Here is a 23,998-nt window from a genome sequence, read left to right on the forward strand (position 1 = left end):
TCCTGTTCCTATTTACTGTTCTACTCACTGAATATCATGGAATTTGTTGAACTCCTTCCTTCCTCTCTCTGTTCTCTTCACTAGGTTCTTTTTGTTGTTGTTGTTGTTTAGGGTTTTATTTATTTATTCATGAGAGACAGAGAGAAAGAGAGGCAGAGACACAGGCAGAGGGAGAAGCTCCATGCAGGGAGCCCAATGCAGGACTCCATCCCAGGACATGGGGATAATGCTCTGAGCGGGAGGCAGAAGCTGAACAGCTGAGCCACCCAGGCATCTCATCTCCATTAGGTTCTTAGTTTACCCAACTAATTGGGTGCGCTGGGTTTGAAGCCTTCTTCTGACCATTATGGAACAGAACTAACCTTACTTCGCTAGTTACACTTTCCATGCATTCTCAGGTCTATGCCAAATTTTAATAACACAAAACTGGAAGCAATGTAACACAATCTGCATCTGTATGGAATAACAAACTAATTTTTTAACACTTAAAAATTATGTAGTGCTAAGTTACAGTAATTTTTTATTTCAACTGCATGCTTGCTTGTTTTGAAAATAACTGTGGAGGCTGAGAAAATTAGGGCCATTCAAGTTTAACATTGGCACAAGCACACTGTAGCTTTGGTAGCAGTCTCAGACCACTGCGACCAGGCTACTGTGACCAGGTACTGAACTCTACCTTTCCCTGGCTACAGAAAAAAACAAAAACAACAACAACAACAAATCGCGCCCTTATTAGAATAAGGAAGCAAGAGCTTGTGAGACCTCTTTACTGGAGACTCTCACACCCCCACCATTACTGAAAAATCCCACCTTCCTCCTAGACCAGCCCATAAAAACCCAGTTGGAGCCCACCTCGGGGTCCAAGTCCCTGCTCCGCTGTGTCGGGTGTACTTGGACCCAAGCTCGAGCTGGTTAATAAACCCTCATGTGTTTGCATCGGTGTCGGCTCCTTGGTGGTTTCTCGGATTCGCAACCTTGGGCACAATACAACCAACCAGATTGCTCCTCTCTCCAAATTTTTCCCCCTAAAGAAATGCTAACAAATGTCTGGGATCCTGGAGCTTTGGGTCTCATGGGACATACTCATTCCCTGCCTCCGGATTCCTCCGCTAGGGACGCGCGGGACAGTGGGCTGGAGGCCTGTTATGCCCGGGGACAGGACCGGTCCCGTGCGGGGCGGTTCACGCGAGGAGGCGCGTGCAGAGCGGATGCAGCAGGAGAGGGAACACTCGGGGAACCGCATGCAGAGAGGATGCGCCGGGAGAGGGCCCACGCGTCGAGGGGATGCACCGGGAGCGGGCCCAGGCGGGGCGGCGCGTGCAGAACCGGTGCACACGCGGGGGTCCCACGTCAGCCGTTTTCAGCCCGGCCCCAGCCCAGCCCCAGCCCCAGCCCCAGCCCCAGCCCCAGCCCCAGCCCAGCGTGGGCGGGGAGCTCGCAGCTCAGGTCCTAGCAGCTTACAAAAACACTTTTATAATGAAATCTTCGTAAAAAAAAATAGGGGCAGCCCGGCTGGCTCAGCGGTTTAGCGCCTGCCTTTGGCCCACGGCCGATCGGGTCCCACGTCGGGCTCCCTGCGTGGAGCCTGCTTCTCCCTCTGCCTCTCTCTCTCGCTCTCCCCTCCCCCTCCCGCCGTGTCTCTCATGAATAAATACATAAAGTCTTAAATAAAAATAAAACGGCTTCCCTCTCGTCCAGGTGTCATTTCCGGGCTAAGCGATAACCCTGGGAAGATTTCGGCCCGTGAGAAGGCGGGCAGGCGGGCCGGCCCGCGGACTGGAGAGCGACCCGCGGGAGGCGGGAGGCGGGAGGCGGGAGCACCGCTGCCAGGACCCCGGAGCGCGGCGCGCACCCCTGCCAGGACCTCGTGCGGAGGCGCGGCCGGCCGGGCTCCGCGAGCGTCAGGCACACCGCTGCCAGGACCCTGCGTGCGGCGCCCCTCCGTCACCGCCCGCGCGTCCCCGCCGCCGTCCGCGTCCCGGCCTGCGCCGCGCCGTGCCCTGCGGCCGCGCTCCCCAGCGCCCTTCTCGGTCCGTGCCCGCCGCCTCTCCGCCGGCCGCGCCCGCCCGCAGGGCCCCCGCCGCCGCCGCCCTGGCGCTCCCCGCGGGCCCAGCCGAGGCCGCCTGCGCCCTGTGCCAGCGCGCGCCCCGAGAGCCGGTGCGCGCCGACTGCGGCCACCGCTTCTGCCGGGCGTGCGTGGTGCGCTTTTGGGCCGAGGAGGACGGGCCCTTCCCGTGCCCCGAGTGCGCCGACGACTGCTGGCAGCGCGCGGTGGAGCCCGGCCGCCCGCCCCTCAGCCGCCGGCTGCTGGCGCTCGAGGAGGCGGCCGCGGCGCCCGCGCGCGACGGCCCGGCCTCCGAGGCGGCCCTGCAGCTGCTGTGCCGCGCCGACGGGGGCCCGCTGTGCGCCGCCTGCCGCATGGCCGCGGGGCCCGAGCCGCCCGAGTGGGAGCCGCGCTGGAGGAAGGCGCTGCGCGGCAAGGTGCGCGCGGGCGGGACCGGCCGCCGCCCCGGACAGGGCCCCGGACGGGGCCCCGTTTCCCTCTCCTCCGCCCTCAGACGGTGGCCCGCACCCCCTCCCCACCCCGGCCCCTGCCCCGCGCCCCCCGCCCCCCGCCCGGTGCTCTGACCCCCGGCATCCTCGGATGGCGCCCGGCCCCTCCTCCCCAGCCGTTCACCCCTCACCCTTAGACGTTGTCCTGTCCCCGCTCTCCAACCCGGGTCCGCGCCCCAGACTGCTCTGCTCCCTGTCCCCTGCCCTGCCTCCCAGTCCCCACCCTCCGCTGGCTTCCCTTCCCCCATTCCGAACCTGGGTCCCTGTCTCCAGATGGCATCCTGCCACCCGCCCCCAGGGTTCCCTGTCTCCCCATCCGGAACCCAGGCCCCTCTCCCGGAGGGACGGTATCCTGTCTCCCCTCTCAATCTTCAGAATGGTGTCCGATCCTCCGTCCAAGCCCCGCCCCGCCCCGCCCGGTCGGAAGGTGCCGGGTCCTCTCTCCAACCAGGGTCCCTTCCCCAGGACGTGCTTTGTTCCCCCTCGCCCATCCCCGGACATCGCCCCCTCGCCTTATCCCGCACCCCTGAAGGGCGTTCTGTGCACGCTCCCGTCCCTGGACCATTCTCCTCCTCCACCTCGCACACGCAGCCCCTGTTCCATTTTCGGAGGGTTCTACCACTACCCCCGTCCGAGGTGGGCGTTCATCTGTTGGCCCCGCCTCCACGTGTGATGTCACCCCGCAGCAGCCCCACCCCCGCGGGCTGGACCGGGCGGCAAGCGTGGGCTGGCAGCTGCTGTGGTCCAGGTGCCCCCTCCCTTCACCCAGATGCTTCCCCACTCCATCCTGAAAGCTTGGCTGTTGCAGTCGACCAGTGCATGGGGCACCTGACCCTAGGTAGAAACCCACAGTGGAAGAGTCTGGCTGTAGCTGGGGGCCTGGGGACACCCCCTAAAGGGGGGTCACATTATGTCATTAAAGACAGCCTGGGCTCCCCTGAGCACCCTGGGGGTGGATTGGAGCTGGGCTATGCTCCTGCTGGGGGAACCCACAGGTGTAGGGTCTGGGGACCCTAGGTGACAGGAACGCTAGGGAGCCCACGGGATAGTCTCATATCCAGTTGCCTGATTGTATTCCTAGCAGGTGCATTTGTCAGGCTTCTTTCTGCAGAGAGCTTAATGGGCCTGCAGAGACCCCCCTCTGGTACCTGCAGCCCCTTTCTGTGGAGTCTGACAGGTCAAGATCACACACTGAGCCTGTCCCCAGACTGGCTGGGGGACCCTGGGCCTTCTGACTGTGTGTCCACCAGCGACCCGCGTGTCTTTTTAGGAGAACAAGGGGTCGGTGGAGATCATGAGAAAAGACCTGAACGATGCACGGGACCTGCATGGCCAGGCCGAGTCTGCTGCAGCCGTGTGGAAGGCAAGTGGCGTAGGCCTGGGGCGCACCCAAGGAGGGGATGTGGGTGTGGGCCCTGACCCGGATCGGTGGGGGTGCGGCTGGGTGCTGCACACTGCAGCAAACCCCCCTCCCCGGGGTGGGTAGCAGTGGGGCGGGAGGCCCCAGGGTGGATCCCGGGGCACAGGTGTCCCTGCCGTCTGCTTCCTGCCCTGCAGGGACATGTGATGGACCGCCGGAAGAAAGCCCTCACCGACTACAAGAAGCTGCGGGCCTTCTTTGCCGAGGAAGAGGCGCGTTTTCTGCAGGAGGCGGATAAAGACGAGGGGTCCTTGGAGGATGAGGACTCAGACCCGGCTGAGCGCTTTGGGTCCCTGCTGCAGGCTGTGTCGGAGCTGGAGCATAGGCACCGCAACCTGGGCCTCAGCATGCTGCTCCAGGTGGGCACCCCCTTACTGCAGACCCCAAGGGAGGGCGAGGAGGCAACTCACTAGGGCACAGGGCTTCCCACCAGCCAGGCAGCTCCTGCTCAAGGTTGGATGGGAGGACTGACTCTGGGACTCTGGCCTGTAAACACCCCTTGTCTATGGCAGGTCTGGCAGCCCCTGCCCTTTTGTCTTCAGGTCCCTGGGGTGCTGTTCCAATTCTGGAACGGCTGAGTAATCAGCTCCCAGGGGTGGAGTGGCTGCACTGAGGCTCCAGCCTGGGGGAGATGCCAGAAGCTGGGGGCGCCTCAAGGCCTGGGTCTCTCCTCCCCCCTCCTTCCCCTCCCCCTGCAGTGAGCTCCTGCCCCCTCTGCTGGCTCCAGGCCCCAGAAGCTGCACCCACCGTGGCCTGGCCCGCCATTGCTGCCTCCTGGACCCACAGCATCCTTCACCTTCGAGGGTCTGCTCCTAGGTGTACACGCAGGATGTGTACCACAGGTGCCCACCATGGGTTGTGCCAGAGAGTATCCCTGTTCCCTCTTCCTCTGGGCATTCATGTTCCCCAGGCTCCACACATGTGACCCTAGAGACCTATAGCCGGGGCACCGTTCACCCCAGTGTATCATGACTCTTCATAAAGCTCTTGTCGCTGCCGCCGAGTCTCATTGGCCTGGGGTCTCCGTGGCCGGCAGTGTCTTGGGCAGCCTGGGTCGTCCACCCCATTGAAAAGCCACCCACCATGGGGCCGTTCCACTGGATGTGCAGACCTGCTAGGGGTACATATGAGGTGTATGTGCAGGGAAAGAGGCTCAGGGCATCAGGGTGGGGAGGGCAGGCAGGCGGCTCAGACCTGCTTCTGGCTTGAGCCCCCAACAGCATGGGTCCCACAGAGCCTATACCTCTAGCGCCAGCTCTGTCTTCAGGAACTTTGTGGGGTCCGTGTCTGGGGCACTGTGTCCTTGAAGCTGTCACCCCTCTGCCTCCCAGTGTCCACATGGCTGTGCTCATTTCTCTGCACCACCTGCCCCTGGGTGACCTGGACCTGCCTCAACCTCACCCTCCTTTCCCCGACCCCTGCCAACCTGCCTGTCCTTGGCTGACCCGAGTGTTTTTCCTGGGGCAGAGGAACCGTTCAGGGCGCTGGTCACCCCCAGGCCTGGATAAGGTGTCTCATCTCCCTCTGCTCCTGGCCTCCTCTGCTTCAGTTTCCTTCCGTAGATGAATGTAGTGGGAACACGACTTGTGGGAGCAGCACGATGTAAATTCATGCAAGTGACAGTGAGGCAGTGGGGACGAGGGATCCCGGAATGTTGACTCAGAGCCATTAAAGACGGTGGAGGCTGGGTGTCCTACGCGATGGCTCGGAGTTAGGGTCAGCAGGTGCATTTCCAGAGGAGGCCTCCCATCACCGTCCCTGTGCGGCCGTCTGGTTTCTGTGATGTTGGGGGTGGCATGCCCGGCACTGGTCTGCAGTCAGGGAGCCCAGTAAAGAGGGCTTGCTATAGCCAGTTTGCCTGGCGCCCCTCCTTTCTGTCTCCTCCACAGCCCAGCCAGTGTCCAGGGAGGCCCTGTGTCCATGCTGGGGCCTAAAGGGGGCCCCCGTGATGGGCCCCGTGCCTCTGCTATGACGTCAGGGGGAGACCTGCTTATGTCTAGTCCAGCTGCCCACCCAGTTTGTGCTTGGAGACCTGCTGGAAGGCCTGCCTGTGCTCTGTGGGCAGAGCCTAAGACCATGGCCATGAAATCCTGATAAATAATCCTGACTCCTCTGAACAGGGGCAGTGCTAGAGGTGATCCTGTTCTAGACCCTGGTCGGGGAGAGGAGGGCGGGCACCAGAGGTAGCCACCTGGCCTGGGCCTAGCAGGCCAGGAACATTCCAATGCAGATGGCCCTTGACTCCGCCAGGCCCACTGTCCCCTCAGTAGCTCCTCTGGGCACTGGGGGTGAAGGCTCCCAGCTGGCCCTCACATGCCCCTCTGCCGCGGGCCCCTAGTCCCCGTGAAATAGTACTGCTCTTCTGGGGGCCAGCACTGCCAGCTAGCTTCATCACCTTCCAGCCTGCACACAAACTGCACCGTACAGGAGCCGTGTGGTGGGCTGCGCAAGCTCTGCCTGAGGATGCAGGTGCATGTGCTTCCCTGTGGCTTTCTGCCTGACTGGGCATGCGGCCTGCTGCATGTTCCAGCTGGGCGCAGGAGCACGACATGGTGGCAAACCAGGCTGGGCTCTGCCTGGAGGAGGAGCAACAAGACCAGGGGTCTCTCTGGCTCCTTCATTCAGGGCCTATTGCTTTTCCCTCCACCTCCTGTTACTGTCCCAGTGCAGGTGGCAGGGACCTGTGGCCTGTTTCGGGGTTCCCAGTCCAGGGGAGCAGGGCATCACCTGGAGGGTCCTTTCACAGGGAGTGGAGGAGCTATGTGGTCACACGGTGGAGCACAGTGGCACAGGGAGAGATGCCCCCCCGCCTTGTGGTTCTCAGATGCTAGGGTAGGGCCGGTGATCTGACCCTCCACCAGCCTTAGGCCGCAAGTGAGAAACCCAGGGGCTGGGAGTCAAGATGTGGTGAGGGGCTGTGGACTAAAGAGTCAGGTCAGCTGGGAGGTCGGGGGGGACCCCATGCCAAGGACCCCACCCCTAAGTAGCTCCCAGAGCCTGTGGAAGGTGCTGTGCTCACCGTGATGGTTTATCTGGGGGAGGATAGGGGTTAGCGTGAGCTGAAGGGCGAGGTAGGAGGCAGAGTCCAGGAAGGGTGCCAGGCATGGAGTTGGGACAGTGTTGCTTTCCTGGGGTTGGCACATGACCCCACCTGTGGAGCATGGCCCACCAGGAAAGCCCTGGGGCCTTGGGGTGCAGAGCCCTGATGGGGTCCATGGCGTCCACACTGCAGACTCTGCACTGACCTTAGGAGATCTAGCAGAGGACCAAAGAAAGCCCCACCCCACCTCACATGGGCAGAGCACCTGGAGTGGCTTCTGGCTCTTGGGACCCCAGGGCTCCAGTTCAGAGGTCACCTCCCAGCAGCAATTCCTTGATGGACCCTGTGCTCCTCTGTGACACTGTGCTTCAGCCCCACTCTGATGTGCCACAGATGCCAGCATGGTTTTGGGGGGTGGTGTGCCCAGGACTGGGACTGACCCTTGTTGAGAGGTTGGATGGGACCAGGGTCCCTGTTACGGGTGGGGCCAGATGGGGCCAAGTACCACTGGGTGCCAGCGTGGGAGGCTGGGCTGTGGAGCTGGTTCTGCTGATATGTGCACACATGGTGCCCTGACCAGATGTGCTTGCCCGAGGCTGGTGGAGATGTCCCTGGAGAGGCCAATCTGGGGATGCCATGGTGGATGGAAGCACAGCTCCTCACAGGCGGCAGGTCAAGGGACTGGGATTGCTGGGGCCCAGCTCTGCAGACCTGTGTGCTCACCCCACCCCCAATGCATCCATGGTGGGTGTGCAAGCCATGGTGGGGCAGGGTCACATCACTTTCATGCCTTGGACAGGCAGGCTGGAGCCACCCAGCTCTTGGAGAGGTTCCCTCAGGCTTCCAAAGAATGCCCCTGAGCCGCCCCCCACCCCCACCCCCACCCCCGGCCCCTGCACTGCTGCTGGGTTCTGTAGCACCAGCTGCCAGATGTCCTGGGATTTAAGTCATAACGATTGGTGGCCCAGTGACCCCACCAGCATGTGTTGCATTCCCAAGATGTCCTCTCCAGGCCACAGGGCAATGCACGCGTGGGTGTTCTATGCACCGTCCTGGTGGGGGGCAGGTGGGGGCAGGGCAGACACCAGTGCCCCTCACTGGGGATGGAGGCCATGGAGTAGTCCACAGCCCTGGTGACACAGAGGAGTGGCTTAGGGCACTGTGGTGAGTCACGAAAATAAAGTGACGTATAAGACCAAGCCCTGTTTGCCTAGATTTCAAATGCATGCACACACGACAATTCGTGGTTGCATGACCACTCCAGACAGACCATTGGAAGCTGTTGTCGGTGGCAGACAGACAGAATGAGGACAAGAGGAATAAGAGTGAAGCAGGAGAAAAGGAACCAAGGGGACGCAGTAGGAAAGGGAAATGGGGGTCCCTAGCTCAGAACTGCGCACCAGGGAAGACAGTGGGGGTCAGGGCAGTTTAGGGCACTCTGGGGTTTCTGTAACCTGGGGCTAGTTAGGCATGTAATGGGCACACTGTGTGTGTGGGTGGGTCGGTGGGTGGGTGGGTGGGTGGGTGTAAGGAGCCTGGTCCCTGGAGAAGGTGGGTGGCTTCCATAAATGAACAAAGAATACTGGTTCCAGTGAACGAGTCTGGTGGCTCAGTGCTGCAGCTTCCTTGGAGCTCTGGCTCCACACCATTCAGATTTCTGGGGACCATCCTCTGGACTCCCCACTGTGACATTCCTTGGGAGGCTGTGCACTTCCACTTTGGAAGGACTTTTCTTTTTCCTTCTTCTCGTCTTTAGACTCTAGCCAGGCAGGGACCCCCAGTGGCTGCAGCGTCCAAAAGCCCCCTGCCCTGGGCCTCCCTTCCCAGGCTGTCCTCAGTGTGGCACAGCCCAGTGGCTATTCCAAGAGCATCCGAAGACCTGCAGCAGTGCCTGCCTAGCATTTTCTCAGGCAAGGCCCCAGACAAACCTGACTACAGAAAGTGAGGTTCTTTTGGGCAGAAGAAAGCAGAAAAGCAGCTCTGTAGGCACCAGGGTCCCTGTGTTGGGGCTCACCAAAGTTGAGGCGCTTCATTTCTTAATGCTGAAGACCTCATTTAAATGAGACCAAGACTAAGTTTCCCCCCCGCCCCACACACCCCTTCGCCTTACTTTCGGACTCCGGTCCATTATGAAGAGGGACATGCTAGTGAACCACTCTAGTTGACAAGTATGAAATCATTTAGAATGAAGAAATGTCGGTTAAAACATCAGCACAACAGATAACTGAGTAGGTCAACTAGTTGGATGCGGCGGCCACCTTCAAAGTCTAGTTTCTATGGGGCACTTCTGCGCAAGTGGGAGGGTAAAGTTAAATACAAGGTCACGGAGGACGGGGCGCATTGGCTACAGGTACAGACGGGGGACAGCGGGATCTTGGAAATATTCTCAGTCCCAACGCGAACCCCGGAGTTTGTCCTGTGGCCAGGGATGGTGTCTTCCTCTGCATAGACAACCTCTCCGGGTTGCCTCGCGCACAGACTTCTTTTTTTCCCTTGGTTTTAGGGACTTTATTTTGAGGGCTAGGCCCCGGAGTGCCACCCCTTAGCTCCCGAGGCCGGGCTGGGCGCCAGGCGTCCGTGGCACGGCGACCAGCAGAAAGGCGGCCTCCCCACCGGGGCAGGACAGGACCGTCCCTTCGCCTGACACGCCGACGGCGGCCTCCGGGAGGCTCCGGGTTGGCCCGCACAGCCCGAGCTCACAGCCCGAGCTCCCTCAGCACCGGAGGGACGCGGCTCCGGGGCTGTATGCAAATTAAGCGACTGCCCAGGTCTCGTCTGATTGGAAGGGCTGCGGGGCGGAGCAGCCAATGGGGCTCCCGGACTGCGCGGAGCCCGCGCCCCATTGGTGAGCGCAGCATGCCGCGGGCGCTCCCGGTATATATATTTTCTCGCCGGCGCCCGGCTCGCGTTAGTGCGGCCGCGGGGAGCAGGGAGGCGGGGCGTGCGCCCGGTGAGGGTGTCCTGGTCCTTCCGCTACGGCCGGGAGCCCAGCCTGCAGCCCGCCTTCCGCGGCCGCCAGGGGCCCAGCCTGCAGCTCGCTTTTCGCTCTGGATGCTCAGCCTGCGCGCGGGGCGGAGACCTGCGCAACATCCAGGCAGTGCCGCTGCTAGAGGTCTCCCGGCCTCATCCCCTCTTGTCCTGCCTTTGTGCAGCCAAAGTCTGAGGGCCAGGGCTGGCGCAAGAGCTAACAACCGCCCTGGGCCCGGACCTCTTGTCTCGGAGCAGGGGCCGCGGCTCGCTGAGCTCCCGACCCCACCCCACCCCTACCCCCACCCCCGGTACAAGCCCTACGGAATCCACCCTGGTCCTCCACGGCCGGCCGCCGCCCCTCTTCAGCAAGACTCCTCCGGGGCTTCCTCTTCTTGGGAACTTTGCCGGTCCCGTAAAACTTAGGTTACGTGTTTGTCGGTTTTTGTCCTGTGACTGTCTCTGGCAGTTTCATTTTGAGACGCAGCCAGGGACTCGGGAGGAGTGCTTCCAGTTACCCACTTCCTGTGCTTTCGCCTGGTGGTGTCAGCGTCACAGCGGAGAGCCCCGCGCGGGTGGAGTCCGGGTCTTTCCACGTGGCCATGGCCTGGAACGCTCTGGCACAAATGGTCCTAGCGGTGAGACCTACTCTACTCTCCGAGGGGCGAGGGCGAGGGGCCCAGACCACCTGTGCCGTCAGTCCGCACGCCCTGGCTGGCGGGAGGCCGGCCCATGCAACCCCGAAAATGTGTGAGCTTCCAGGATAGATTTTGGTGCCCAAGGGCCACCCCTGGTTTTAGCAGGATGCAGAAATTGCAGGTGACCTTCCTCTGGACTGCCAACCGTCAGGCCGGGTCACACACAGTCTGAGCTCTTCCAGAATCTTCTAGTCACATGGGCCACGGACTGGCCAGTTCTGGATGGAGACAGAGGCTGCGAAATCTATGGGTGCCTGTTGGCTCAGTTCTATAAGAAACCTAGGTCCACAGGTCAACTTGCCAGCCCCCAAAAAGCAGTTTTAAAAGAACCCAAATTGTTCTGGGGCCTTGCTCCTGCCTGGTGCTCCTGGGCGCCTTATGTCCTGGTTGCTGCTATGCCTTCTGCACCTTGCAGGCAGATGCCCAGACCCTAAACTTCCTGAGAAGTTTGTGCTGACCTGTGTGTCTCACCTGCAGGCAGCCAGACTGCCTTGAGTAGGTAGGTTTCAGCTGACTTTCTTTTCTCTTGCAACAATTTCTTCATTTTTTTTAGTCTGCATTTTTTTTCTCCCAGTTGCCACTGGTCCTGCTTTTGTTGCATTCTGTGTTTCCAGAACTATAGTCCATTGCTGCCAGAACACCACTGCAAGTGTTCATGCATTTAAGAAGAGGCTATTGGAGCTTGGAGGCGCTACGTGACCCATCAGAGCAGCAGAGCCTAATGGGTGACGTGCAACAACTAAGCCTGTCTGTCCATGGTGGGTGCGTTGCTGAGTCCTCAGCAGTGCTACGTGTTTGTCACCCTCAGGGATCCCACTGATAATTGCCTTACATGATAGGGTCATGGGACCATGGGCTCTCATCCATCAGAAATGGAATCGAATCCTCACAGGAGATTTTGGCAGAGACCAGACTCTCTGGGAAGGTATCTGGTCTGGATCCAGGGGATAAGAAGCTCCTGCCTGCCACACATGTGTATAGAATCCCAGATGCCTGTGTCTGTCTTCAAACGCCTCATGCCCTGTGAGTCTGGGGGGAAGCACTTTGTAGACACACAGAGGCCCAGTGATGCATCCCGAGTCCCTCTTTGTGGTGGGCCGGGTTCCCAAGAAGACGGGTTGGTTGGAAAGGCTCAGGGCAGGCACAGGCCAGGAGATTGCTGTGAATGACAGCTCCTGCTAGGGCAAAATGCCTCACGGGGAACCCAGACACCCAGTCACAGCATATGGAGAACCTGGACATGTGTGAGATTGGAGCCTGAAGGCATCTACGTTGATGGAACAGGGACTCAGGGGCCATCCTGCAAATGTCCCCACATTGAACTGTAGAGTAAGGGATTGCCATAGTTGTGTGTGTGTGTGTGTGTGCGCGTGTGTGTGTCTTAATTGGGGTGAAACTCATATAAAGTTAATCACTTCACTTTTAAACAATTCAAAGACAGTCTATGGAATAGGAAAAAAATATTTGCAAACCGTGTATCAGATAATGGATTGAATATCCAAAACATACAAAGAAGTCATACAACTCAATAGCAGAAACAGAAACAAACACATAAACAACCTCCCCCCCACCAGTAACCCAATTAAAAAAATGGGCAGAGGACCCAAATAGATGTTTTCAACAGAAGACATCCAGATGGCCAGCAGACACATGAGAAGATGCTCTACATCCCTCACCATCAGGGAAATACAAATCAAAACCACAATGAGATGCCATATCACACCTGTCAGGATGGCTAAAATTAACACGTTGGGAAATGACAGGTGTTGGTGAGGATGTGGAGAAAAGGGAAACTCTTACCTGCTGGTGGGAATGCAGGCTGGTGCAGTACTGTGGAAAACAGTGTGGAGGGTCCCCAAGGAGTTACACATAGAGCTACCCTATGACCTAGCAATGGCAGTTTGGGGAATAGATCCAAAGGTAACAAAAACAATAACAGGAAAGGCTATCTGCACCCCCGTGTTCCTGGCACCATTGTTTATAATGGCCAAGACGAGGAAACAGCCCAGGTGCCCGTGGATGGAGAATAGATAAAGGAGAATGAGGTGTGCATACACACACACACACAACACACACACTCAATGGGATCGTATTCAGCCACAGGGAGACCTCGAGTGCATTACACTAAGTGAGGTAAGTTATGCAAAGACAAATGCCATATGATCTCACTTATGTGTGGGATGTGACAGAAAAGGAAGAAAAAGACTCCAACTCAGAGAGAAAGAGATCAGACTTGTGGTTCCCAGGGGTGGGGTCGGGGGCCGGGTTGGGACGAAGGTGTGATGTGCCCTGTGGTGACTGTGGCTGACACCTATGTGGGAAGATTCAGGCAAGTTAGCTCCCAAGAGGTCCAGTCACGAAGAGAGACATCTTTCCCTTATTATTACTCTTTCTACTGCATCTATAGGAGCAGGTATCTGTGGCTGAACATGTGTAAATGAAGCCGTCATGCCCTGGGTCTTCAACTGACACGGTGATGTATCTCTCAACAACCCTGAAGGAAGTATTTTAGGAAATACACAATGATGTGTCGCACAAGAAGGAAAGATGGCTTGTGTCCTGAGGACATTTGTGTACTATTTGAAATAAAGGGGGAAGCATGTAGAAAAGGTTTAGGAACACGGTGACCTGGAATTAGAACTGTCACACCTTTCTCTAAGGCTGAAAGTAGGTCTCTATTGAATATTAAGCTAATTTCTGGATGTAAATAGGTCTCCCTCTGTGGCCCCTGTCTTGGCTTGCAGGCGACCGTCACCTGGGCGAGCGCTCACAGGATGTCTTTTTTGTTGGAGCGTGGGAGAGAAGAAAGGAGAGTGGGCTCTCTGGTCCATGCCCCTCTTCATAAGGATACCAATCCTGCATAGGGACCCCATCCCATGACCTCATCCACCCCTCATGTCCTCCTGAAGGCCCCACATCCTGAGCCATGCTGCTGAGGGTTAGCGCTGCAGCTGTGCATCCTGTGGGGACACATCCAGTTCTGCACCCTGGCTTTAGGATGTCCAGCTGCTCCTGTGTTTCAGACTTTGCACCACGTGGTCTCCTGGGGTTGGTGCACAGCTGCTAGGGTGGATGGGTGCTGGACCTCACAGACCTGCCCTGGAAGGGGAGTGGGAATCACCAAGTGCCTCGTGTGCTGTGAAGAATCCAAGGCTCCCCGTGTCTGGGGGTGGAAAGAGCCCTCTGCATGTCACCGCATGTGGGCCCGGGAGGCAGGAGGCTGCGGCCCAGCCACAGAGGGGTCCTGGTGCATGGGCCCCGTGCCCCACCTGGGCTCAGCACCCTGAAGCCTTCTCAGGAGGCCTGCACATTTCCAAGCCCCACACGCTGACGGCATGGCCCCCACCCCATCCACCCTGCTGTGTATAATCTCCCTGAGAACTGCATGCTCCATGGCTTCCAGGAACCCCCTGATGCCAAACCCTCTATCAGGCCCTACAGCTGCCCCAAAGCCTGGGTCCTTAAAATCTGCAGACCGGTGTCCTGCAGAGGACGTCCCAAGTGGGAATGTTATCAGTCAGTAGCATTTGCGTGGATGGGGCCTCACCTCTCCTTCAGGGACCAGTCAGAGGAAGCCCTGTTCCCAGAGGAGGAGACATTCCGAGGAGCTGAGTCGCTAGTGAGCGCAGTGTGTTCACGGAAAACCTGGAGCTTCCTGTTTGATCTCAGAGGCTCAGCTGTATTCTCCTTAAGGGTGGAGTGGTTTTCTGTCAATGCCAACGTGCCAAGACGGCACCCTCAGGCCCACCTGAAAGCCAGTGATGACAACAGCAGGACCACTGCCAGAGACATGGTCTCTGCAGTCGGTCAGCATGTGCCAGTGTGGCCAACATCCTGGTTTCATCCTACTCGGGCGAGATCCTGGCGTGACTTGGGCTCAGTCCCTTCCCCAAGTGTCCTGTGCTGGCATTGTCATTCAGGTTGAGGCAGAGCCACCAGACCTGCCAGTTGGTCCTTGCTCCTGGCCCTAGGATGAGGATGTCTGCCCTGGCCTTGTGGAAGGGAGAGGGAGCAGCATGTGCATGGGGGCAGCTCCTTGCACCCAACATCCCACACCCTAGGAGGCCCTCAGAGTGTGTAAGGACCCGCCGGGGGCCAGGCTCTGTGTCCTGCCTCTATGGGACCAGTCCGCTGGTCTGGAGGGGCCACAGCAGGAGGGGCGCACAGTGTACCATGTGTAAGACCTGGAATCCAGATGCACATGAGTCTGTGGAGGCACATGCATGTGTCAGCCTGCGTGGGACACCATGACGGACTCAGGGCGTGAACACAGCACATGTTCCTCCAAGTTCAGGAGGCCAGTGTCCATGACCAAGGTGTGGCCGACACAAGGTTTGGGGGACCTGCCCCAGCATATTCTCAGAGCGGCGCACAGGGTGGTAATGTGGGTGGAGCTCTGAGGGTCCCCGAGGACACTGACCCCATCACAGGGCTCCACCATCAGGACCCTGTCTCCTCCAGAGCCACCACAATCCCATGGCAGTTAGGTTTCAACACGTAGGTGTTTGGAACTACAGACATTCTGTCCTACATGTTTATGTACACAGGTGCGAGTGTACTCCTGAACTCACGCGCCCATGCATGTTGGATCCTTTCAACCGATCCACTAGTGCTGCTCACGGAGCCAAGCGGGCAGCTGTGGCTGGCATAGGGGACTGGCAGGAGGAGAGCAAGGTCGCCTGACATGGAGGTCACAGGAGGGTGAGCCCAGGGATGGGGTGCAGGACGGTTCAGAGCACCAGGCGGAAAGCACCCACAAGAGGCAGGTGCTAGGTGTCGGCTTCACTTCCCCCGGCAGCCACGCTCAGGACTCTGCCACCTGACCCCTGTGACCCACGCTCAGCACTCTGCCACCTGACCCCTGTGGCCCACGCTCAACATTGCGACACCTGCCCCGTGTGACCCACCCTCAGCATTGCGACACCTGCCCCGTAGAAGCCACCCTCAGCACTCTGACACCTGCCCCCTGTGACCCACCCTCAGCACTCTGACACCTGCCCCCTGTGACCCACCCTCAGCACTCTGACACCTGACCCCTGTGACCCACTCTGACACCTGCCTCATGCTTCTCACCCTTCTTGCTGCGATACCAGCCCTATGTGCCCCCACCAGCCCTATGTGGCCCCGTAGGAGCCACCCTCAACACTCTGACACCTGCCCCCTGTGACCCACCCTTAGCACTCCAACATCGGCCCCATGTGACCCACTCTGACACCTGCCTCATGTTTCTCACCCTTCTTGCTGCGATACCAGCCCTATGTGCCCCCACTCAGTACTCTGAAACTGGTTGCTTGTGACCCCCCTCCAGGCAAGGCCCTGGGACACCAGATTGGTGTCTTCCAGGTCACTCTGTTTTGAGCGGAGCTGGAGTAGGCATCACTCTCACAGCTCAAAAGGGACCACCTCCAATTCAGATGCCAATTGCACAGGGAGCAGTTCCTCTGGGGACCCAAAACTACTGCCTGAGTTGACTGCAGGTTGGCGGTCCCCATGGCCCCCACCCCGGATTCCATCACGTGCTGGAGCAGCTCATGGATTCCAGGGACACAGTCATGGGTGCATACCAGTTTCTTGCACAATGAAGGACGTGATGCAGGACACTCATGAGCAGTCATGTGGACAAGCATGCGGGCCAGGTCTGGGAGGCCCAGAGCATGAGAGCATCCTTCCCTGTGGACTCGGGGTGCTCCTCCCTCCCTGCACTGGGAGGTGTGAACCCAGAAGCTCTCCAAATGCCCTGCTCCTGGGATTCCCGTGGGAGCTTTATCAAAGAGGCACAAAGGATGAGGAACCTGCCCCTGGGGTGGACGTGGGACTGGAAGTTCCAGGCTTCTGGTCCAGCTTCACCCTCCTGGTGACCAGCCATCACCCTGGAGCCCACCCAGAGTGGCCTGCTTAGAGTGCAGGCTGCTGCTATTGCCAGGGCCTTCCCAGGGGGCCAGGAGCTCCCTCACATGCTCTGGCCACCTAGGGGCTGCACAGGTCAGCTGCCCAGGATGTGGGGCACAGGCCAGTGCTCACTCCATACTGCTTCACAGCAGGGCAGAGAGGAAGACGGAAGGTCCCTGTAGGGATGCCACTGACAGAAAACCTAGTCTGCTGTGACCTCCAGGATAAGCCCGGAACTTTGCACAAAATCCTGGGATGTTGTTGGCATGTCCCTATGCCAAGGGCTCACCAGGCCTTGTGGAACTTGGAAGCAGAGCCCTGGGCACACACAGAGGCAAGTATCCCATCCCAGCCTTTCCCAGCAGGTCTATGCTGTCCCAGGTCATGTGGGACCACTAGGGCCGAGCGGAGCATTGTCTAGGGTCCCCCGAGATGGTAGCACTAACACGCTGATCCTCAATCTAGCCTTGGGATATGTATGTTGCCTCTAAGAGTGTGTTGCTCTTAGGGGTCCTCCCAAGAAACAGAGCCAGTAGGATGTGTGTGTTACTAAATATAGAAATATATGGAGAGAGATTAATTGTATCTTGAGGGACTGGCTCATTCAGTTGTGGGACTGGTTAAGTCTGAATTCAGCACAAACTAATGGGATGAAGCCCCAGGAAGAGCTGATGTTGGGACTTGAGTCCAAAGAGTATCTGAGGCCGAATTCCCTCTTTCTCAGGAACCTCAGTCTTTGCTCCTGTAGCCTTCGACTGACTGGGTGAGGCCCACCCCCGTTATGGAGGGTAATCTGCTTTACTCAGAGTCTAGTGATTTAGACATTAGTCTAAAAAACCCCAACAACATAACAAATCTCAGCAGTGATATCTAGACTGGGGTTGGGCTTAATTTCTGGGCACTGTGTTGTGGCCAAGCCGACACATGAAATTAGCTATCACAAGGAGTCAAGGAGGTTATAAGGCCTCAGTTGTCGGAAAGCTGGGAAGAGGATGGAAGACGACTAAGGCAAGGGCTGTGCCCAGACTTCCATCGTTGCGAGGTTCTATTGTCTACCCATTGGAAGGAAACAAACAAGTACATTTAGAAAGAATGGGAAGAGCTAAGACCTAGAATCCGAGGGACATGTCACAACAGACCATGTCTGGACCAGGAGCCCAGAAACGAGGTGGAGGCCCCAGCCTGTCCTTGCAGGGGCTGGTGCTGCTCCATGGACAGAGGTGCCTAAGTCTTTTCCAGGATCGTCTCCTGTGTGCCCCAGTGTACCATACTCTGCCACACTTGCTCGGACGGTGGGCCACACCCAACCTTGCATGGCAGTGATGGCAGGCCAGCCTCCTAGGGGGTCCCCAGGTCCACCATTTGTTTAGGGGTGCACGGCATGGTGGGACACAGAGCCGGCCATCCAGCCCACTCCATCCTGTCATCCTGAGCGTCACCCCCCCCTCAGGGGGCCTTCAGGAGACCTACTTGTGCACAGACCCCTCCCCTGCCCCTGCCTCCCACAGACCCAGTGGGTATCATCCTTGCTGTCGTCCTTGGACCTCCCAAGGGACGTCAGGGAGGATGTGGAGGATGGGCCAGCACTGAGCTGGCCTGAAGACTCAGGACATGGGATACAGGTGCTCAGCCTCCTCTGGGCAGAAGACACAGCCCCACGGAGGGGCCCTTGGGGTCTGAGGGTCAGGGCGAGGAAGGGACATTTGGTTCCTCAGGCGCACAGCCTGCCCCATGTGCCAGAAGTGGGGAGAAGGTGCGCTGAGGCTGCAGGATTCAGGAAGTGTCATTATAGTTGATTAGCTGACAAAGCAGTGGGAACATGCGAGCCTTGGTCAGAACCTGCGGCACCTCAGGGAGCCCCTTCCGGCCCTGCGGGAGATCCTGTGGGATTTCAAGCTCTCTCGAGGCTCTCTTATGCTCTACTCCGCCTGGCAGATTTTGGGGTCACCTCTGGCAGGTGTGTGCCCAGCTGCTGCCAGCAAGGCTTCCACTGACCTCCCCGCTGAAAATCAGCCCCTCCCCCTTCTACGGTATTTTCATAGCAGTTACCACCAGAGAACACCTTACTTATGAACAAACTCAATGGTGAAAATTCCCACTTATAGAATAGGGGGTTGGGCTTCAAGGATTTTATTTTTTGTCCTGTTCTGTTTGCTGCTCTGTCCCTGGTGCCTGCCATGCTGACGAGGCTTCATGTACGCAGCACAAAAACGTCATAGTCGTAATTGAAGTGTGCGAGATCCATCTCCTTTACCGATGTGGATGTCAAGGTCCAGGAAGTCATATACTTAGGGTGGGCTCAGGACTCCTGTTTAATGGAGCCTGTTTAGGAGGACACCCAGCTTCATCCCTTTGGCCACACATACCGTGGGAAATAGGCCTCTGAGATTGGGGGGGTCTCCATGCCCACAGCCCACTGCCCCCCAGCTCCTTTCCAGCACACTTCTCGGTCTTGGAAAAGTGGGGACAGTGCTAGCATCCTTTCTGAGCTGTTGTAGGGGAAGCTGCTTTGTGAGGGTCCAGTATGACTTTGCAGGGTGTGGCTTTAGGGCAGGCTTCTGGGGGGCAGGGAGCATCGTAATGCATGGGCAGGAAGTCCCACACTTCACATTGTTAGCAAGGGCTGGAGAGGAAATGACAGGCAGGATTCCACTACAAAACTGTGAAATCACTCCACTCGCCAGCTAAGGATGAAAAGACAGCCTACGCTATATATTAGATGTACATCGCAGTGGATGAGCTAACTTTCTGTCACGCTGCTGATGAGTCCTGGGTGGCCGTGCCAGGGAGGACAGAATTATTTCCAAAGCATGAGCGGGACAAAAGCTGTCTTTTGGACCTTGGTTGGGAGCCCAAGGAGAATTGGCGGCAGTGACTTGCTGGCCTGCACCTGTCTGCTCAGTGGCTCCTGCCTGAAGAAACTGTCCCAGGCTTACTGGGCTGATGGCCTCAGAGGCCACCCTGTCACTCACATGCACACACACGTGTGGCGTGCCGATCCCATCTCCATGGACTCACGTTCAATTTGCCTAAAAATGTTGTTTTTAATCTTCGCAAGTTACCAGGGCCATGCATTCTCAAGAAACTCAGTATCATTTCACATGACCTTCAACCTTACTGCTGCGTGTGTATGATTTACATTATGAGTACACCCACAGTCACAGGAAAGCAGGACAGATGGCCACAGTATGTGTTTGAGAAATCAAGACATTGTAGGAAGCTAGAAACAATGATATAGTATCACTTCACGTGTTTGTTCCAGGGCTCTGCTCTAAATAACTGGGAAGCAGAAGGTGGTTTTAGATTTCCTGCCTACAGAGAGGAGCAACCGTGCAAATGAGGTGTGCTAACTCATTGAGCAGGAAAACCCTGCATGCATGGCTCAGGGAGGCAACTTCAAAGCAGATAAAGCACCCACAAGACCCTCCAGTGCTCGCTGATCCTGCACAGGGCGTGCGTGAGCCAGATGGAGCAGGGGCCCAAGCCAGGGAGGACCTAGTGCTCTTGGGCCACAGTGCTTGCGGGCTTCCCCCCCCCCCGCTCCCCCCCCCCCCCCCCCCCCCGCATACCTTGGGGCGGGAGAATCCTCATCTGCCTCCTGCTAGTCTCCCCGCAGTGGGGGGAAGGAGATGGGGTGGACTGTGAGGTCGCCTGGCAGCAGGCCGGGGACAAGCAATTAAGTCCCACGACGCGGTCTCCAGGGGCCTGTGCACCTCTCTGTGTCCAGAAGAGGCTGTTGGCTTTTTCCTGTCTGCAGGAATGTGGGGAAAGGTCCCTGTGGAGAGTAAAAATAGCTACCTATTGATAACAGGAGGGGTAAAGGAAGGCTGTTCCCGGAATAGAGAAGGGCCTGGGCGCATGTCCAAGTATATGCTTCTTAAGTGATGGGAGTGCACTGGAATCCCACTGTCCAGACAAAAGGGGGCCCTGCAGCTCTGTCTCTCCCTGGTGTGAGCCACACCCTCCCCACACCTTCGTTCCCAGAGGCCAAGGGATGTCTGCAGAACCCACTGTATGGGCCCTTGCCAAGGCACACTGCCGGTTCCCGGAGCCTTCTGAGGTCTTCTTAGCTTCTCACCCAGAGTGGGGCTCGGCCCGCAAGCAGGCCTGGCCTCCTGCAGCCATGCGCCACTGAGGGATGGTGCTCCTAACCTAAGAGGAGCCCTTCACAAATGACTCCCGGATCCCTGGGTGGCTCAGCAGTTGAGTGTCTGCCTTTGGCCCAGGGCGTGATCCTGGAGTCCTGGGATCAAGTCCCACATCAGGCTCCCTGCATGGAGCCTGCTTCTCCCTCTGCCTATGTCTCTGCCCCTCTCTCTCTCTCTGTGTCTCTCATGAATAAATAAATAAAATCTTTAAAAAAAATGAGGACCCCACCAGGTTTTCAGGCAGGAGAGATGGCAAATTGTTGCAGTAGAGACACATGGCATGCTTACTCCCTTCTCTCCTGTACTCCTGGTTAGGGATGGATGCAGCCAGAGCCAGCGTTGGACCCCCCGCCCCCACAGTGGCAGGCAGTTGGATGACCAGCACCTTTGCTTTGATGGATCAGTGAACCCCAGGCCTGATGCCACTGGATGCACTTCTGGTTTGTAGAACCTGTAAGTATTACCTGGAGGAAGAAGCTTGTTTGCGATGGAGTCAGGAAGAGCCCGGGCTATGTTACCTCCTACCTGGAATTCCTTTGAGGTCTGTATCCTGAGTTCTGTGATGAGTTCCAGTCCTTGTGACTTTTGTTTGCTAGCCCATCAATTATTCATCAACCAAGTGAGTTGACTTTGTTGACTTACCGCCCTGCAAAACATGTCATGGTGTTTGATCCCTGAGTCCACTTACTGGCTCGTCCTTAGTTTGTTTTCTTTCTCACAGAAAAGAATTGCCATAAGAAGAAGTCCAACTCTCCCTCTTTGCAGATGATGTGATATTGTACCTAGAAAACCCAAAAGACTCCACCCCAAGATTGCTAGAACTCATACAGCAATTCGGCAGTGCGGCAGGATACAAAATCAATGCCCAGAAATCAGTGGCATTTCTAGACGCTAACAATGAGACTGAAGAAAGAGAAATTAAGGAGTCAATCCCATTTACAATTAGATACCTAGGAATAAACCTAACCAAAGAGGTAAAGGATCTATACCCTAAAAACTATAGAACACTTAGGAAAGAAATTGAGGAAGACACAAAGAGATGCAAAAATATTCCATGCTCATGGATTGGAAGAATTAATATTGTGAAAATGTCAATGCTACCCAGGGCAATTTACACATTTAATGCAATCCCTATCAAAATACCATGGACTCTCTTCAGAGAGTTGGAACAAATCATCTTAAGATTTGTGTGGAATCAGAAGGGACCCCTAATAGCCAGAGGAATATTGAAAAAGAAAACCAGGGGATCCCTGGGTGGCTCAGTGGTTTAGCGCCTACCTTTGGCCCAGGGCGTGATGCTGGCATCCCCAGATAGTGTCCCACATCGGGGTCCTTGCATGGGGCCTGCTTCTCCCTCTGCCTGTGTCTCTGCCTTTCTCTCTCTCTCTCTCTCTGTCTGTCTCTGATGAAAAAATAAATAAAATCTTTAAAAAAATAAAAGAAGAAAAAAGAAAACCATATCTGGGGGCATCACAATGCCAGATTTCAGGTTGTACTACAAAGCTGTGGTCATAAAGACAGTGTGGTACTGGCACAAATACAGACACATAGATCAATGGAACAGAATAGAGAACCCAGAAATGGACCCTGAACTTTATGGTCAACTCATATTCGGTAAAGGAGGAAAGACTATCCACTGGAAGAAAGACAGTCTCTTCAATAGATGGTGCTGGGAAAATTGGACATCCACATGCAGAAGAATGAAACTAGACCACTCTCTTTCACCATACACAAAGAGAAACTCAAAATGGATGAAAGATCTAAATGTGAGACAAGATTCCATCAAAATCCTAGAGGAGAACACAGGCAACACCCTTTTTGAACTCGGCCACAGTAACTTCTTGCAAGATACATCCACGAAGGCAAAAGAAACAAAAGCAAAAATGAACTATTGGGACTTCATCAAGATAAGAAGCTTTTGCACAGCAAAGGATACAGTCAACAAAACTAAAAGACAACCCACAGATGGGAGAAGAGATTTGCAAATGACATATCAGATAAAGGGCTAGTTTCCAAGATCTATAAAGAACTTCTTAAACTCAACAGCAAAGAAACAAACAATCCAATCATGAAATGGGCAAAAGACATGAAGAGAAATCTCACAGAGGAAGACATAGACATGGCCAACATGCACATGAGAAAATGCTCTGCATCACTTGCCATCAGGAAAATGCAAATCAAATTCACAATGAGATACCACCTCAGACCAGTGAGAATGGGGAAAATTAACAAGGCAGGAAACCACAAATGTTGGAGAGGATGCGGAGAAAAGGGAACCCTCTTACACTGTTGGTGGGAATGTGACCTGGTGCAGCCACTCTGGAAAACTGTGTGGAGGTTCCTCAAAGAGTTAAAAATAGACCTGCCCTACGATCCAGCAATTGCACTGCTGGGGATTTACCCCAAAGATTCAGATGCAATGAAACGCCGGGACACCTGCACCCCGATGTTTCTAGCAACAATGTCCAAATAGCCAAACTGTGGAAGGAGCCTCGGTGTCCATCGAAAGATGAATGGATAAAGAAGATGTGGTTTATGTATACAATGGAATATTCCTCAGCCATTAGAAACGACAAATACGGGGATCTCTGGGTGGCGCAGCGGTTTAGCGCCTGCCTTTGGCCCAGGGCGCGATCCTGGAGACCCGGGATCGAGTCCCACGTCGGGCTCCCGGTGCATGGAGCCTGCTTCTCCCTCTGCCTATGTCTCTGCCTCTCTCTCTCTCTGTGACTATCATAAATAAATAAAAATTTAAAAAAATATATTAAAAAAAAAAGAAACGACAAATACCCACCACTTGCTTCCACGTGGATGGAACTGGAGGGTATTATGCTGAGTGAAATAAGTCAATCTGCTCAGCGCAGAGTCTGCTTGAGGAATCTCTTCCACTGCTGTTCCCTCCCTAAAATAAATAAATCTTAAAAAAAAAACCAAAAATACAAGTAGGGATTTACAGTGATAGGTGGGGAGAGGGAGAGGATGGGAATTACTGAATGAGGTCAGTGTTCGCCATGTGCCAACCTCACTAACGATGTCATCATCATGCCCAGGATCCTGCCTGTGGGGAGGGATTCTTATTTAAGTATTTCGATTTCACCATCCCCCAAACTCTTTGAAGAAGAAAGAAAGCCATGGAAGCACAGAGTAGTCTTCATTCTGTACGTCATCATCTGCAGACCAGGGGTTAATACTTGTCATCATGCACACCTTTGCTGTGTCCCTGGCTTTTCCCATGTCATTTACCTGGTATCACTCAGCTGTGCTCTTCTTTGTACACTGGATG

General features: G+C 56.4%; 1 protein-coding gene and 2 long non-coding RNA genes across 3 annotated transcripts; 2 read left to right on the forward strand and 1 right to left on the reverse strand.

The window, feature by feature from the left end:
- Positions 1–1,284: 1,284 nt before the first annotated feature.
- RNF187 (ring finger protein 187) lies at positions 1,285–4,971 on the forward strand. The gene is made up of 5 exons (XM_072784748.1): positions 1,285–1,328; positions 1,752–2,481; positions 3,824–3,916; positions 4,111–4,332; positions 4,672–4,971. Exons 1-5 carry the CDS (start codon positions 1,285–1,287, stop codon positions 4,672–4,674), a joined length of 1,092 nt encoding a protein of 363 aa, XP_072640849.1. The 3' UTR covers positions 4,675–4,971.
- Positions 4,972–8,548: 3,577 nt separating this feature from the next.
- Positions 8,549–13,558, forward strand: LOC140609340 (uncharacterized). The gene is made up of 3 exons (XR_012011226.1): positions 8,549–11,177; positions 11,293–11,701; positions 13,086–13,558. It is a non-coding gene; the product is annotated as an uncharacterized lncRNA (long non-coding RNA).
- LOC140609341 (uncharacterized) lies at positions 11,252–21,454 on the reverse strand. The gene is made up of 4 exons (XR_012011227.1): positions 21,180–21,454; positions 20,137–20,342; positions 14,226–14,365; positions 11,252–13,777 (listed from the first exon to the last, which is right to left on the reverse strand). It is a non-coding gene; the product is annotated as an uncharacterized lncRNA (long non-coding RNA).
- Between the last annotated feature and the right edge of the window lie 2,544 nt (positions 21,455–23,998).

This window comes from Canis lupus, chromosome 18 (assembly GCF_048164855.1).
Source record: "Canis lupus baileyi chromosome 18, mCanLup2.hap1, whole genome shotgun sequence".
Taxonomy (NCBI): Eukaryota; Metazoa; Chordata; class Mammalia; order Carnivora; family Canidae; genus Canis; species Canis lupus.

Coding starts and splice junctions, on each gene's coding strand:
- RNF187 (XM_072784748.1), top strand. CDS start 1,285: ATGCACCGGGAGCGGGCCCAGGCGGGGCGGCGCGTGCAGAACCG. Junction 1,329..1,751: donor GGGCGGCGCGTGCAGAACCG/GTGCACACGCGG, acceptor GCCCGTGAGAAG/GCGGGCAGGCGGGCCGGCCC. Junction 3,917..4,110: donor CTGCTGCAGCCGTGTGGAAG/GCAAGTGGCGTA, acceptor CCTGCCCTGCAG/GGACATGTGATGGACCGCCG.